Here is an 18,008-nt window from a genome sequence, read left to right on the forward strand (position 1 = left end):
GAATAGAGACGCAGATGTAGAGAACAGATGTGTGGACATGGGGGGAAGGGGAGGCTGAGATGAACTGAGAGATTAGGTTTGACATAAATACACTATCATGTGTAAAATAGACAGCTAGTGGGAACCTGCTGTATAGCTCAGGGAGCTCAGCTCAGTCCTCTGTGATGACCTAGATGGGTGGGATGGGGGGTGGGGAGGTGCAAGAGGGAGGGGATATACACATACGTATAGCTGATTCACTTCATTGTACAGCAGAAACTAACACAACATTGTGAAGCAATTATACTCCAATTTAAAAAAAAAAGAATATCATGATGAGCTAGATCTGACTTTAAGTTAGAATTCTCCAAATGTGTAGAAGAAACACTGGGGTATTTCTCAAGTGTTTGTGTGTTTGGGTAAGTGTGAGGGAAAGAAGTGTTTGCAATTTCCCTTTTCATTTTAGAATTGAATTTGTGAGGATGTTATTTGGAATTTCAGTCCTTTCAAGCACACCTTATCTTTATCCTGTTACAGAACATTTGTTCCCAAGGGCAATGAAGAATGACACTTGTAGGTGGGAAATTTGAAGCAAATTTGAAAATCGGCTTGAAAATAACAAACGAAGATATTCTGATTTGGCTCCATGTTCTCAGCCTCCAAGCTGTTGGATTGTGTGAGATGCATGACCCAAAGGAGATGATTAGTTCTCCTCTAGTGTGCTGATAATGAATAGCTCTACAAAACCAATTAGCAATAATTCTATCAGTCATTGCATTTGGGTAACATTTTGTTTAAGGGGAAGAAAAACAACACTGTTTTCCTTAGAGATCTCTAATTAAGCTGTGATATTTGGTGGGAACAATGGAGAAAAAAGCAGTATGCTTAGCAATTTGCTTTTGCTATCCCCGTATGAAAGTGTATTATGATGAAGTGTTCTGTTCACAGCAGTTAAGAAAGACATTTGTCCGTGTTAAAGGTGTAACAGACCAAACACAGATCTATTTCTAACAATATATTTTGTTTTGTATGGATGCCTGCGTTGCACAACTTCAGGGATTTGCCATTCACATGGAAGGCTGTGAATGGCGCCCCCTGGAGTTGTGTAGCAGAAGATACTGAATATCATTTCCCTTCCTTCAAGTGTTTTCCTCCTGAAAAATCTGTGGGAATCGAGAACCATGAATAGTGGCATTTTTTCTTCCAATCACTATTGTTGCTCTGTAACTCCTAATACCCACTGTCATGCCGACAATAATATCAACAACAGACTTTGTTGTCTCCAGCAAGGCATTTTATGGATCAGTATAGTTCTATCTGAATTTGAGCACATGGGTAGTTCTTAATGTATTATAATCTATTGTAAGATAGAAGTTATTATTTTACTGCTGTTGAAGTATCCTTCTGTGCCTTCTGGGCATTTTGCAATTTTTATTTCAGTTTACACAATGAAATAACACTTGGGTGTGTGTTTATCTTATCTGAAGTTTACTACAGGCAGCTTGTGACACAAATTGATGAGCTTATAGGAAAAAGTACAATGGGCTATTGTCCTGGTCTTTCGATTTATTTTGCTTACTCTCATCCTACAGCTAGCCAAAAAAATCCGAGAGAAGTTCAACCGTTACTTGGATGTGGTCAACCGAAACAAGCAAGTTGTAGAAGCATCCTACACGGCTCACCTGACCTCTCCCCTAACTGCGATTCAAGACTGCTGTACTATCCCACCTTCTATGATGGAGTAAGACTTGGAATTTTTTCCTGTTGTTTAAACCAGGAGTTGAATGGCTTTCCATTCATATTTAAAATACCTGTTTGTTTATTGCAAAATGCATTCCTGTCTTAAATTAGCCCTTTACCTTAACATAGACAAGTAATTCTTAAAGAAGTGTGACTATATCCAGGAAACTCATGGACCTTCCCTGCTTGCCTTTTTGTCAGGCTGCAGTCCAGGTTCAGAAGTATCAAGTATTGTTTGAGTACAGAGTTGACTAAGTCTAGAAAATTGCAAACATTTTTTTCATGTGTTAACTAATGCGTCATGAATAAGACAGTTTCACTGATTCTGCTAATTTGCCTAATTTAAGGGAATGCTTTTTATCTTTGATACAAGAGTAGGAAAAATTCCCACTTCATACTTTATAGTGTGTTTAAAACTACCAAGGTAGATGTGGCTTCAGATAATATTGAAACAGAATGGTTGAGGATATTTTTATTTATTGGCATAGTGATATTTATATCTGGAGGGGTGTAGGGTCATGTGATGCTGGAAGCTGCTTGGAGGGGAAAGAACACTTATCTAGAGGTACAAAGAACTTAATTTTGATTTAGTCTCTAATTATCTGTGTGACCATAATCTAGTTACTTAATGTTTATTTGTATGCACAGTTTTCTATCAGTGGATGATAATCTCTATTATACCAATTTAGAATTGGCTATTTACAATAGAATGACCAAAATTAACGTACTTTAAAAATTATGAGCGTAAATGTTAGCATATTTAGGATGTATCACTCTTCTTTTTGCATAATAAGCACGCTTGAAGCTATGCAAAGGATGGAGACAACATAGTTTTTTGGTAGTTAAGTGATGCTTTGCTTCCACAAAGAAGTTTTTACTTATTACAGCTTCTTCGTGGGCTATGTAGGTACCAGAGCATCCTCAAGTCATTTTATTTTTCCATCTGTGTGATGTTAAGATGAGTCTTTCTGTCTGGCTTACCCTGTCTGCAACCTAGAGAAGCTCATATTAGTTGTTTACTAAACTAAATGGAAAGTGTATACAATTTGGAATGAGACTGTACGGATATGAATCTTAGCTCCAGGACTTAATACTCAGGTGGTCTCAGATATTTGATGTCTTTGACCCAGCCTGTCTTCATCCCTAGAATGGGATCCATGATGGATACTTCACAGGATGTTGTGAGCATTCAGTAAAATCAACTATGAAAGTATTTTGCAAATCGTAATGTTCTGAACAAATATCAGCCATAATACACATACTTTCCTATCATAGTGAACATTTCATTTTTCGTTACTGATATCATTTTTATAGTTGGGGCATCAGTAACTTAATGTTTTTGACAGTTTGTCTCTAACCTAAAAATAAAATAAGTGTCCAGTAGGGCTTTGAACCAAAGAAAAAATCATTTCCTGGCTGAGAGAAAAGACAGTATAGTAAGGGAGAAGTCCTTAGAACTAGAATTACGCTTAAAACACTGGTTCTCAACCAGGGTGATTTCCACTCCCCTTCATCCCCAGGGATATTTGGCAATGTCTGGAAACATTTTCAGTTGTCACAATTGGAAGGTGGGGACAGTTGCTACTGACATGTAGTGAGGAGAGGCCAGGGATGCTGCAAATGTCCTATAATGCACAGGACAGCCCTGCAAAACAAAGAATTATCTGGCGCAAAATGTCAGTAGTGCAGAAGTTGCCTCAGAAGATGGGAGATCTTCATGAAATTCCTAGGTGGAACTACTCTAGATGAAACAAAAAGCTCGAATTGACTGGCGTCTACTTGTACATCTACCCGGTATGTCACCTTCCCATTATTTTCCCCCCTCTTGAATTTCTATTAATGTTTCAAGAAGTAACTCAATAATTTGCCTCCCTCCATAGCTTCCTGTTACCTCTTTTTTTCCCCTCTCCTTGTTTACCTTTGCCCTGGAGGAATTCACTGCTCCCTCATCTTTGTTCCCATAGTAAGTTTCCCCCGTCTCTATTACAGTGTAGAACTGAATGTATCACATGTAGTTGTTGGTAGGTCTGCCTCCCCTGCTGTTCTAGGCAGGGATTACACCTCATCCATTTTCATCCCAGTACCTCGCAATTGTGTTTGATTACTATTTGTTGGACTCTGGAATGGTTTGAATATGGGGATGAGTAAGGGGATGGAATTTCTACTTGAGAGTAATTTCTACTCTAAAGAAATTAAAAAATTATTGGGTGGGGGCCAAATACTGAACATAATAAATAGTTCGGGCAAAATGTGACACAGCAGAGAGGTGCCGTGGTTCCTCTAAGCAGAGTGCTATACCAGGTGGATGGCATCACCAAAGATTCTGTGAACTTCAGAAGTGTGCATCTAGGCCTAGAGATTATCATACTAAGTGAAGTCAGTCAGACAGAAAAAGACAAACATTATATGATATCACTTATATGATATCATTGTAATCTAAAATATAGTACAAGTGAATTTATTTACAAAACAGAAACACAGACATAGAAAACAAAGCTATGGTTACCCAAGGGGAAATGGGGGGTTAGATAAATTAGGAGTATGGGATTAACAGATACAACCATATATAAAATAAACAACAAGGATTTACTGTAAAGCACAGGGAACTATATTCAATATCTTGTAATAACCTATAATGGAAAAGAATCAGAAAAAAAGATATATATCTGAAGTACTTTGCTGTACACCTGAAACTAACACAATATTGTGAATCAGCTATACTTCAATTTTTTTTTAAGTGTGCATCTTATTTGATCTGGTCATTTGGAAGAATATCACAAGGAAATAATGACATGTTTATAAAGATAAATTTGTAAAGAGAGTCATTGTAGTGCCATTTAGAATAGAGAATATTGTAAATATTCCTAAATTTCTAATAATAGATTAGTTAAGGAAATTATGTCGCATTCATAAAAGTGATAACATAAGATGCAGCCATGCTGTAGAAGAGAATTTGCTGACTTGTGAAAATGGCCATACATGCATACACACAATGTACACATCTCAAGTTTGGGAAGACTTACATCAAAATGTTTTGGAGTAAAGACAGTGGTTTCCATTTTGAATGTGCTAAGATAAGGCTTGAGGTCTGAGATGCAGTCCTTCCAGCCATTTGACAAAAACTACTGGTCTACCTTTAAGTGAATATAATAAACCATAAAATGTAGTTTCTGCCCTCCAGGAATTTCTCATTTAGTTCAGTTTAACATCTAAGAGACTTGAATTATACTTCTAGCAGGACCCATGCTGAGCAAGCAGATTAGTATGAGAGGCTGTTCCTCCTTTAGAGGCTGGACTTCCATGTTGAATGTAGAATGGAAACTGTGGAGCTGCAATGCAATCTTCTCTCCTTACTAGGAATAGTTGACAGAGCCAAGAACTGCCATTTGGGGTGAATCTGGTAAAACCAGAAGAGTTCTGATGATAAAGCTGAGTATTCAGAAGATGTACAAATGACAAAAAACAGGTTCCCTCTTAAAGAGAGATCTGATCACAACCGTCTGCAGCTGAAAGTGGCAAGTGACAACTATCCTTCTCTTAGACTGAGTCTTCTTGGCTAAACAAGAAGCTCACTTGCCAGAGAATGTGTGTAGGAATTTTTGGAGTGAACACTGAGCTGACACTTCTCTAGTCATTGGCTAAACACAAATACTTTATAAAATTGAGGCTCTTTCACCTTTTTAATGAAGATTCAAAGATGGGAAGAGTTAATAGTAAGTTATTGCTGTGAACCAGGGTAGGAATCCTTAGCTGCCCTTTTTCCAGTTTCTCATAAAACGCTTTCATCTGCATTTTTTAACCATTGCGGTATCCTACTGTGGACATTTTCAGTCCCTCTTTCTTATATTTCAATCCCTCTGAAAAAGTCTCCATTTTGAATCTCAGGGAGTCCATGTTGGAGTTAAATGCAGAAAGGAAGAACTCCCAGTCTTGAGAAGCAATGTAAGGACATGACTACAAACAGGTTATCCTCTATGTCAAGAGATACTGTTTTTTCTCTTACGGAAGCAACATAAAGTTTCTTTTGAAAATAAATATACCTAAATTTAAAAAACACATTAATTAAAATGAAAATATTAAGGGAATGTGACCAAGGTTTTGAAGATGATCGATATGGTAATGACTGAAGTTAAGGAAAAATGGACTCAAGATTGTTGAGAAAAGTCCCTTCAAATTGTAAGATTTTACTGTCCTATAAAGCAAACTCCTTTTTTTTGGGGGGGGGGGGATGCGGACGGACTGCGCTGCGCAGCTTGTGGGATCTTAGCCCACCGACGAGGGATTGAACCCAGCAGTGAAAGTGCGGAGCCCTAACCACTGGACCTCCAGGAAATTCCCTATAAAGCAAACTCTTTATGCCCATGAACTGGCCACATGCATATGCATTAATAATGCCATTATAATAAATATAAGCAAGTGGACTTGTGATAAGGGATCACCAGTCTTATATCTGGATCTTGTCCATTCTTAAATATCTGGGCCCTGTAACCATTTTTAAAAATGCAACAGTGGCCCAATAGCACTCAAGCTATTTATTACTAACATTGTAGCCCATTGACCTTGCTTCTCCAACTGTATTAAGGACAAGTTAGCACTAGGCCAATATTTTTATGACTGATTTTAACCAATGGCTAATTTTTATATTTTAGGCCTAGAATTTTATTTTTACTGATTTATAATCCATATTTGATTTTTGTCACTAAAGCTTGATAATGCATATTTTTAAAAAAATAAAATGCCCAGTTCTGAAGAGAGAGGGACTTTAAAGCATTCTATTATAGAATATTCTGCAGAATACACCCTGAAGGTTATACTGTGATGACAACAGAGAGAACCTGCAAAGCAGCAGAAAATTGACTTTTTTCAGATGATTTTGATACTTTGCTTCTCAGACCAATCAACTCTTCTTACTCAGGAGCCCTGGAAGTTAATTATTTTGTACAGGGTCCTGCATAGTGATTAGGTATTCCGTCAATATTTGTTGAAGGAACGATGTGAAGAATTAATATTATCTAACGTGGAAAAAAATAGGCTGTGGTTTAATCTAAGACAAACTCATTTTCAATGGTATTGCTTTAAATAGCATAATTTTGAGAATGAGTTTATTCACTCGTGTAATTTAATTTACAGCTCCCTTTGTGTTGTAATGCATTAGGTGGTGAGGGTCCACAAGATCCTGGGCTCCCTCGCAAGGATTGCAGAGACGCAGAAACACCTAATAATGCCCGTGGTCTATATCTGGCCTACAAGTGTGTTTATCTTGGCTCCACGAGATGTTTTAAAGGTTTTTAAATTTGTAAGTTTTAAAATCTGTTGCCTACCTTTAAACTTTAGGGGAATTACGCATTTTAAAAATCTGAATTTCTGGGATTTCCCTGATGGTGCAGTGGTTAAGAATCCACCTGCCAATTCAGGGGACACGGGTTCGAGCCCTGGTCCAGGAGGATCCCACACGCCATGGAGCAACTAAGCTCGTGCGCCACAACTACTGAGCCTGCACTCTAGAGCCCGCAAGCCACAACTACTGAAGCCCACGTGCCTAGAGCCCGTGCTCCGCAACAAGAGAAGCCACTGCAATGAGAAGCCTGCGCACCTCAATGAAGAGTAACCCCCGCTCGACACAGCTAGAGAAAGCCTGTGGGCAGCAACGAAGACCCAACACAGCCAAAAATTAAAAAAAAAAAAATAAAGAAAAATCCAAATTTCTGTCCTCTCTAAAATCAGATCTGACAATGATGGGTCCACATTCCCACTAGGCAGTAGTCAGCTTCTGTGACGAGCATCCCCCTTTGAAGACAGCCTGCATTCTCCCCTTCACCACAGTCCCCACTAGCTCCTATCGCATTACACCCAGCTTATTCCCCTGACTTTCATTACCTGCTTGGCCCACATTAGCATGTAATATAATGTTAATAAATTTTTAAAATGTCTTATCCATGTACATTCCCTGATATGCCATCTTAAACATACATGCTCATTCTGTCAGGTTTAAATATAGCTACTTTATGCATAATACTGAGAATATCTATCCCCAAAACCTGGCTTGCCACAGAGATTGGGTTATCCTGTGCACATCTGAAGCTATTGTTTTATCAGCAGGCCCTGTTAACCCTTGACTTTTTCATAAATCAGTCAATAATTTTGTCTTCCACATCTCTTAATCCATTTCTCTCCTCCCTTCCCCAATTTCTTTTGTAGGTGCTCCTGCCTGGTAACATTCTTATTTTTTATTTTTGATATCTTTATTTAAGGAAACAGGAACAATGGAGAGGTTAAACCAGGGAGGAAGTACTGGGAAAATGAACTGAGATTTTTATTCTTTTTTGTGTCTCCAAGTAGGATTCAGTGCTGTTATCCTCACTTAATTAATGCTTGTTAATTGGATAATCATGGTGGGAACTGGCATTAAGGCATCTAGGCCAGGTTTGAGATGAGCAAAGTAGTATTCTGATGGAGCTACAGTAAGTAAGCAACTTGTTTTCAAGGCTCTCTGAAGCCAGCCACCCAAAGCTAGGAGACTTCAGCCTTATAGAGAATTCTGTCATACCCATCAAGGGAGACTTAAAAAAGCTTCACGGATTCCCAAAAGTGAAGAAACTTTGGACACCATTGTTAAATTGGATTCTTGCTATTTTACAAGGAGCTCTTTGAGTTGGGCCATCCACTGAGATTGATACCATCACCAGGGAAGGCATATAGGACTCATCTCACTTTCTGAGAGCCCAAATTCAATGCATCCCCCAGCTGGCACCCACTAGAACAATATGATTTCAGGAATCAGGTCTTATCCTTCAACCTGTTGAGGGTATTGTGCTGCAGACAAAGCAACTAGCATAGGTTCTGATGCAAGAACACAGCCTCCTGATTACAATTCTCATGAATAAGCCCATATTATAGCTCTATTAGTCAGGGTTCTCCAGAGAAACAGAATCATTAGGATGTGTGTGAGAGAGAGGAAGAGAGATTTATTTTAAAGAATTTGCTCACGTGATTGTGGAGATCAAGTCCCAGATCTGCAGGGTAGCCCAGCAGGGGCTGGAGACCCAGGAAGAGTTACAGTTCCAGTCTGCTGGAAGAATTCCTTCTGCTTGGGGAGGTCAGTCTTTGTTCTATTAGGGCCTTAAACTAACTAGGTAAGGCCCACCCACAAGTCCCCTGATTTAAATGTTGATCTCATTCCAATAATCCCTTTGCAGAAACATCCAGAATAGTCTCTGACCAAATATCTGGACACTCTGGCCCAGCCAAATTGACATATAAAATTAAGCATCACACCCTCTTAGAGAAAGCATAGAAAATTGGTCTACAAAACCTACCTTTGAAGTTGAATTTTTATTAACCCTCAGGTTTAGATTGGAGGATTCCAGACTCTCATTCCTGGAACTTTATAGTGTTCTCCTAGACTGCTTCTCTTTAAAAAAAAAAAAAAAAAAAAAAGTTAATGCCCATGTTAATGAGCTGCCTGCAAAGGAGTGACGGCATTTGAGTAAGTCTTTATCCATGTAAATTGGTTGTATATTTTGTGGTATGATTTAGATGTTGTGCAAATTTCTGTGTTCACATTTTAAGTTCTTCAAGTATTATTGACATCATAGGAGGCAGAAATAAGTTACTTAGAGAGTTGTTTTTAATTCTGATGATTCACATGCTGACTCATCATGTTCAGATTCCTGTACTAGGCTCCTTAGGATTCTTTCGGGACTAAAGAGCATCAGGTCAGGGTTTGTGATTGCCTTTTCTTTTTTTTTTTAACTGAACTCAAACATGAGCTTTCTTTCATTTTTAAAAGGAGGCGAGCCTCTTTTTAAATATCTTAATTTTAAATCAGTTCAGTCTCTGTCATGGTAGAAAAGAAACAGCTTAAGCAGTAAAGACAGCTTTCCTGTTCAGTTTAAATTCAGTTGTGATATAGATTATATCATAGGAATATAGTACCAAGACCAGATGGGCCTCTGCTCTGCCGGTTTGCTGTGTGATCTTGGAAAGTTCACTTAACCTTTTTAGTCCATAGCTTCCTCAACTGTAAACTGAGCAGTTTGAACTATACTCCAGAGAGCCAACTCAAGATTCATTATGGGCAACTTTTCCTGCTGCCCAAATTTGTAAATTCTAGCTTTGTTAGGGAATTTTTCTTCATCTTTTCGAGAGCTACCTAGGAAAAAAAAAAAAAAAAGATGATATTATGCAGCAAGACCTACAGAGGTTAAATTACTCATTTATTTATTAACTTTAAAAAGTAAACATTTGTGGAATGGTTTATGGAAGAAGCATTTCAGCTGAGTCTTGAAGCAGGAAAAGGATTTGAACGTATAGGGATATGGAGAGAGAGCTCTCCAGGAGAGAAAAGTCAATTTAAAGAAACCCCATGGAAGGAAATGGCCAGGAACACTGAAGAGGACATTGTGTCTGGGGCAAGTGATGGAAGAGGCAGCTGAGAAATTGGATTAATATCATATTGTAGAGAACCTCAAATTCTAGACTGAATAACTCAGGAGACCTTAAGCTCTGTAAATGAAATGAAGGACAATTCTCTTGCTTCCATGTGTCTTTGATGCATGGTAGACACTCAGTAAATACTGGTTGTTTGAATGAGAGAATTTAAAATTTTCGAGAAACGGAATGAAATGATGATCCCCTTTAAGGGGATTTTACTTGTCCACCGTGTAACTACTAGAAGACCTAGTTTGATTTCATTTATGTAGGCAAGGAACAAGAAGGGGGACTGAACTTGGCTGTTGGCACCCACTGTTGGATATTGGAAGAGGGAGGAACTGAAGGTGGCTGAGGTTGATTCTGGATAGCTGTGAGAGTGGTTGATATCAGGTTCTAAGTCATATTTCTATCCTGTGTGCCCTTTCATCTTTCTTCCTGTTACACTTGAGTTCAGGGACCCTGTCAACTTTGTTTTCAGTACCTTGCTTGAACAGGTCCTGAATATATATTTGCTGAAGGAGTTCATGCATGGTAGCAAACCTGGTTTGGTCTTTAGTTTGAGTACAGGTAGTGATGATGACGTCAGAATTACTGAGCTACTTTACCTCTAGGCAGAAATTCAAGTACTTTTATGCCCATTCATGATGGTCATCGTTTTCATCTGAGTATTATTCCATTGTGATAAGCTCTGATAGGAAACTTAAGTTGATGTTGACTTAGTTATCTCAGTTATTAGCTAGAGTCAATCAATAATAATAATAGATATGAATAATTATTATAACAATACTAATGATTATTATGCAGGGTGAATTTAAAAGCACAAAATTTCCAAATATCTATGTATATATCACCTTCAACTCAACTTGTCTGTATCATGTTCAAGATAGTTAAGTGCAAGACATTGTGCTAGACACTGTCTGATAGACAAAGATGAATAAAGCAGTTTGTACCTTTAGGAGCTCAGAGGATGCAGAGTAAACTAAGCAGACTGTGTCAAGTGTCATGAAAAACCCAAAGACTCTTTGAGAAGAAAAAGTGATTATGAACAGAGGTCTCTGAGCACTCAGGCTTGGTAGAAGAGTGGTAGTTGAGGTCTTGAAGAGTGGAACTCCTGCAGACGTATCTACGGGGAAGGATGCTTCAGACCAGAAAACAGCAAGCATCATAAAGCATTGAGTGTGGTGAGGGGTAAGATATAGCTGGAATGGCAGATAAGAGATGTATGGGGCGGGCTCAGAATCCTTGGTTGACTGGACAAATTTCCCTCTGTAAACAGTAGGTTTTAAAGCAAAGAAAGACTGTGGTCAGGTCTGAGATTTGGGTAAATGAGTTCGTTGGCAAGTGAAGGATAAATTGTGGTGAAGAGACAAGTTGTTTGTCAAGCTGGGCCACCCTAATAATCTAGGAGAAAAGTAAGGACACCTCAAGGAAGGATTGTAGGAAAACAAAAGATGTCCTGGGTGGTGATGGGTTACATAGAATATTACCCATAGACAGGGAATATAGAATATATAGATTCTGCCAACTAGATTTTATTGGAGATCTGGGTGGGGAGGAAGATTTTAAAAGATGGTTCTAAATTTTAAATCATCTCAGAGGAGGGGAATTATTAACTAACAATGAAAATAAGAGCAAAAGATATTTAAGAGGAAGGTGAATTCAGTATGAACATGCTGATTTTGAATTTAAGTCACATGTGGATCATTCTTAGGGGGCGTTTGGCAAGCAGTTGAGTTTTTAGCCTGTAGCATCACTTTATTTTCATCCCACAGATGTTTTCACCCCCCAACTATGTTATATGCATGGCAGTTCAGGAGAGAGGGCATAGTGGAAAGGTATAGTTTTAATGCTGTGCTGATGCACACTTGAGTTTTGTATAAAATGATGTTCCTAGGCATAACAGCTGACCCACATGTGGGCAAATCCTGTTTTTTTCCAGCCCTATTTCAAGGTGGTGCACATGAAAAACATGATAAAAATTGTTTAACCCTAAATACATTTTATTTCTTATTATTACTGTTCTTATGAGAAATAAAGCACTGTGACTTAACCAGGTGCTTTTGCACTAATGACTCTTGTTCTATTTTTCTTTGGGTAACACAAGGTCAAATAAAGTGACAAGAGTGGCTCTTGACCACTGAGTTTAATTTTATCGCAGGTCCTGTTCCTTCCACAGGAAGATGTGTTTTGTGTTTTTGCCCTCACAGTTCTGAAAGGTGAATCTCAGTCTTTCAAGTGTTCTCCCTGCCTTATCGCACAATTTCATCTTCAGTCCACTTAAAAATTATTATTACCTGCAGGCAGGCGAAATGTTACAGATACAGGTACCAGAAGGACTTGCGTTGAGCTCAAAATTCAACAAAGGTTTTGTAGAACACCTTACATTTCAGAACGCCTACTCAGTTGCAATATCTAACTTATGTAAAAGAGTTACATATGTTTATGCTTCAGTAAAATACTTTCTTCTGTAAACATTATTTTACTTCCATTACCTCCTTCCTATGATCTTCTCAGGCCTGTTGGGTACAATCCCCCTCCTCCTGCATTTTGCAGATGAGGAAGTAGGCTCAGAGAAATTGTGTCAGGACTCAGGGGAGCTGGGTGTGGAACCCAGGTTTCCTGATTCCAAATCATTTTTTCTTTTAATGGTAAAATATTTTGACCAGTGGTAAAATCGGAATGGCTTATCTGCCAATTGAAGTGCTGAACTATGTATTCCTTCTTAGAATTTCACTTGAGGCTATTGTATGACCCTCCGAAGTTTCTAAATTGGCTGAATATAAAGCTCCCACAGTCTGGTTAGTTTGTCTCTCAGTCTTAAAACCATGTTACTGCAGTAGTCTGTGTCATTTCTGTGTGTGTGTGTGATATTTATAAAGATATAAATATATCTTTAGGTGTATTGATGAGCACCCTCATAGCAGAAAACATATGCATTTGGGTCTGCTGACAATCCTGCTTTCTAGATTTTTCTTGTGTGACCTTCCCTGAAGGAAGGACAGGAGACCTGCCACACTGCTTAGCATACTGATTTTCACCAGTGGCCTTTTATGGATTTTTAGGGAGCAGTGGTCTTGCGGTTTTCCTTCTTGCTTGCTCCCTATCTAGCTAGCTAGTCTCTAAAAGAAACTACCGAGTATTCTTTGCCAGCTTTAAGAAATAGACCCTATTATAGCAGAGGACTTCCCTTGAGGTTTTCATGTGTTTTATTGTGCAAAAATATCAAAGTGTTCCAAAGAAGGTCAAGATTTAGAAATCCCATGTCTATTATCTTTCTTGGAGACTCGACTGGTCTGGTATGAGGATGGACCCAGCTATCTTCAGACTTGTAGCTTTATTAACTTTTGAATATTGGGTCAGTAATTCCTTTTGAGGACATATTAACCATAAGTATTCCACATCTTACGTTTCACGTTCCTTCTACAGAACAGGGAGATTTGGATAGGCCTTGTCTCTCTCCTTCACGAATGTGCCTGAGAGATTGAATGAACCGGTTCATGTCCAAGGTCATCTGCTAACTGAGGTTCTTAGTGCTTCTCTTTGATGTCTGTGTCATACCACTCACAGTTGTCTGCTATTTACTAAGTACCCAGTGTATGCGCAGGAAGAAAACACACGAATTTACAAGCTCTGGTCTCCAGTCCTGGCAAGCCTCAGCCTCTTCGGTTTTCTGCATTTTGTCATTCAGCATTTGCTAAAATTTTACTCTTCACAGGCAGACTCTGGGCTAGGGTCTAGGGATAAACATGGGAAAGGATCTCTCTCTTTGCATCTTCCTAGCAAGGGAGAAAGTATATAAATAAATAACTGTGAAGTGTGTGAAGTCCTTGTTAGAGGTCAAGTGGTAAGATGGACAGGGGGCTACAGAACGGCACAAAGGGACCCTGTGGATCCCACCCAGCCTCTGTCCACCTGCCCGTTTTCTCTTGTTTTTTCAGATACCTTTCTTTCTTCTTCTTCACGCATCACTGTCCCAACCTGGTGACAAGGAAGTTAAAGGATAAATGTTTAATGTGGTTGTGGATCCACTTCCAATTCCCCCAGATGTCACACCTGTGCAATTTTCCAAGCTTGTGTGAGAAGGCAGGTTAAATGGAATCTAGAAGCAAAAACCAGATTACAGCAGGGTCTTCTCCCAGGGATCTGCTTTGGGCAGGGGGGGCAGGGAGGGGGGCAGTGAGAATGGTAAAAAAGAAATGTGGCTGGTTTGTATGACACTTAGACTCTCACAGAGAGGGAGACACTTGATTGCTCTAAAGCCTTACCTTCCAAGGGCATTTGAAACCAGCCTTGTTTCCACTCTGGCTGGGTTGATGAACCCTGAAGATTTAATCCTTATTACTGATAAGAACAGAAAGAATGTGACTTATCTCTCCCATCTCTGCAGAGATGGAAGGAAAAACCATTTCTTGGAACATGATTACACATTATTTGACAGCTTTTCAGTTTGCCCATTAATTTAGGTGTTTGAATAAGTAAACTCAGTTGGGGCTGGGTGTCGAGTATCATTTTCTTTATAAATGTGAGAGTTCCTTTTTGAAGTGATCCCATTCTTACCTCTTCCCCCACCATTCAAACAGAGTTTAAATATTTGCCAGTGTAGATGTTTGATTTTTATCTTAGCTCTTTCTTTGCTTAACGTTATTCTCATGGGTGGTTAAGTGGAAGATAAGGGGGTTCTTGTTTAATTCTTTTCAACTGGTGTTGCTCAAATATTTGGAGAGCAGACACTTCCCAGAAAGAATGAGCAGGAACCTGGTTGAATGGAGGTGAAGTGAAATGTCTCCCTGTCATATCTGAGTAAACCAGGCACTGTTGGGCCGTTACTAGGATGTTTTTTGGTGTCCAGGTCTCCTTTTAAAGGCTCCTGGAGCTACTGGTCGAGGGGTCTTGCCTTCTTTGCTTCCCAGAAAAATGTGTGCTGCTCTTAGAATGGAACTTGGTAGTTCAGTGACACCAGCAGCAAGGGACTGCCTTGTACTGGGAGCTCCACCTGAAGTCTCACAGCATTTGTTCCACACCAGCTTCTGATCTGATACCAGATTTTGCTTCCACAAGAAATGGTGTGTATATGTGGTGTTTTGGTGTTTTTTTTTTTTAAAACCTTTTGCACCTATCTCTAGCAGTGATTAAAAACAATAGACAAGTAAAAAATATCCCCTACTCCGTTAGGTGTCATCATATTGGCTTTATTTATGGACTCAACTATCACTGTAAGCCTTGCTCTTCTGAGATATCCACAGGGATTTGCTTTTTAAATTATTACCTTTAAAATGTGCCCATGAATAATACCGCATTTCACCAGCACCCCTGGAACCCACACTGTGGGTGTGGTTTTTGTGTGCTATGTGATAAATTGAGCAGCTTCGCTGCAAATGTTGAGGAAAACCCGGGGTTTTAAGTGATTTTCCTGGCAAATCACCTTCCAAAGGAAATTTAAACAAAGACCAAGAAAGAGATTTCAGGAAGTAAACCCCAACTGGTGTATGTGTCTCTCTCCTTTATATCTTTTTCTTTCTAAACTGGGACTCCACTGAAAAGTTGATTTACACTGTGAATCGAGGCTGAATGAAATCCAATTGGAACTCACTTGAACACTGTTTTGATGTGAGATTCAAAGCTTCTGCAAATTTATTTTACCTTCTACATTTGCTGATCTCCTGCTTGTAAATCGTGTTGAAGGAGAATAAAAATGACTGCAGCCTGATGGGAATTAAATGTCTGAAGTTCAAAGCAGTTTGCACATCAGAGCAAACGTCAATCAAATGAACATCTTGCAAGCCAGGCAGGGAGTGAATTTCTCCATGGGGAAGAGATCAAAGTGGGAGTCACAGTTCTGTTTTCTCCCTCGGGATGAAGTTTCGATCAGTTGTTCATGAAAGTAAATCCAGAAGGAAGTTTTTCCTTTTTTTAACTTGAAGGGGTAGGAAAGATGGAGTTACTTCTCTTGAAACTAATTTTCAGGCACTGGTTTTATCTTATGAAAATGAATACAGAAAGCAGTCATAATCCACTATCTCCCCTTTTTAGAATGAGAGTCTACAGGAGATTTATGTAGGATTGTTCTCTTATTACTTTTTTAAAGGACAGATATAAAGATAAGTTGAATTGCCTGCTTATTTTATAGGAAGATCTATAATTTTACCAGTTCTTGACCTTTCCATAAACCTGAAGTTTTATAAATGTGACTGGCAGCTAATATATTTCTCAGTGAAAAATCTCTTAGGTAACCCTTAAGAGTAACTGACATCTTTTTAAAATGGATTATAAGCATGAACTTCACATTTCTCAGTCTCCAAATCAGGGTAAATAGCACGTTTCTTTTTAGAAATCATTTTTCTAAAAGGCCCATGGGCATAAAATGCGCTCCTGTCTTCGGCAAAGCAACTGTTCGTCTGGTGCCTGGAGGATGGCTAAGCGAGTTTTACTGCTGTGTTTGGAGTCCAGAAGAGAAACAAGCATTACTGAGTGTGAGTGAGTAGAAGGTGGAGAGATAATCACAGAGGTTTTGCTCACGTAATTACTTCTCCCAGCGGACTCACCAGGTCTGGACACACCGTGCTCCTGTATCTCTTAAGCCCCCTGTTGACACCTGCTTCCTTACCTGCCTGCACATCAGCAGTGTCGGCAGCCATAGAAGCAGAGGGAGGTTTATTTCTCGGCATTTCATGTTAACTCAGTTGGGGAGTGGGTGCTCCCCACATGCGGGGGAACTCAAGACATTGAGACTGTTGCCACTTAAAGAACTCCATGGAGCAAGAAGCAGGAGGAAGGAGAATGATTGTCATGTCCCTGAATCCTTTCAATATCAGAATGTGGGGACTTAATAGGAATAAATTAATTTAAAACCACCAGTATTCACTATGTGGGGATTACCCAGGAAGCAAGGATTAAATCCAGTTCTTGAAACAAGGTAACAATCTGTTTCATTCTTTGCTAGTAAACTTTCAGAATCCAAAGGTCTGTGAGCCAGCTAGACAATAGGTCAAATTGCCCTCTGGCTGAGGTTCTCCTGCAAAGTGGTTATTTAATTCTCAAACATCAGGGTTGTTCTGTGGATTCCTTCAGAAAAATAACGTCTTCAGGTATTTTACGTGTTATTTTTGGATCAGGTTTGATCTCTGGAAGGCTGTGTGTTTGCACCACATCAGCTGGGGCTTCCCTGAGCCGTGTGTCAGTTTTACGCCTCGCTCACATTTACAGTAAAGCTTAAGTTGTGTCTGTTGTCCGTTATGTTATTCAGCACCTGGAATTTGTTGTCCCACATGAGAATTTCTCAGAATTTGGTGAAATTTCCTCTTTCTTGGTCTTAGTTCTATCTTATCTTTCTTGTACATAAGCCATTTGTTTAAGGTTGTCAGATTACCAGAATGCCAGGGTCTTTCTCTCAGAGGAGAAAGTTGGTACCAGGAAAAGGAGAAAATTGCTATGAGCTGGCCCCAGGTCTGCTGCATCTCTTCTCCATGCAGCAAATGGACATGCTCGCTCTTCTGTTCATGTGGAACTTCTAGCTACCACTGCTGCCCTGAAACCTCTCAGATTTTAGTGGTGAATGGGAAGGGAGCTTGAGGCTTTTCTGGAGTGAAATAATAAAAAGTAACCCCAAAATGGCCAATTCTAAAGCTATGCCAGTGGTAAACATTTTAAAAATTTAAGTTATCTACAATTAATAGAGAACACCTGCCTTTAATACCTAATTCATCTTCCTTTGCATCCTCATCTTTGTCCCTAGAGTTCTTTCTCTGTAGCTATCCATTGTGAGGCCTTATGCTTAGCTACTGTCATTTCCTATTAAGTAAAAAGCAAAGATTTCCCCTAAGCCCCACAAGCTTTCAGATTAATCCTTTCCTTTGAGA

The 18,008-nt window shown here is 39.2% G+C and overlaps 1 protein-coding gene across 1 annotated transcript in view; it reads left to right on the forward strand.

The window, feature by feature from the left end:
* The window catches only part of CACHD1 (cache domain containing 1), a 209,110-nt gene that overhangs the window by 109,203 nt on the left and 81,899 nt on the right, over positions 1-18,008 (forward strand). Inside the window, exon 3 of the mRNA XM_068540044.1 lies at positions 1,572-1,720. Within this exon, the coding sequence (XP_068396145.1) occupies positions 1,572-1,720 (149 nt within the window). The remainder of the gene's footprint in view (positions 1-1,571; positions 1,721-18,008) is intronic.

This window comes from Eschrichtius robustus, chromosome 3 (genome assembly GCF_028021215.1).
Source record: "Eschrichtius robustus isolate mEscRob2 chromosome 3, mEscRob2.pri, whole genome shotgun sequence".
In the NCBI taxonomy this organism is placed as follows: Eukaryota; Metazoa; Chordata; class Mammalia; order Artiodactyla; family Eschrichtiidae; genus Eschrichtius; species Eschrichtius robustus.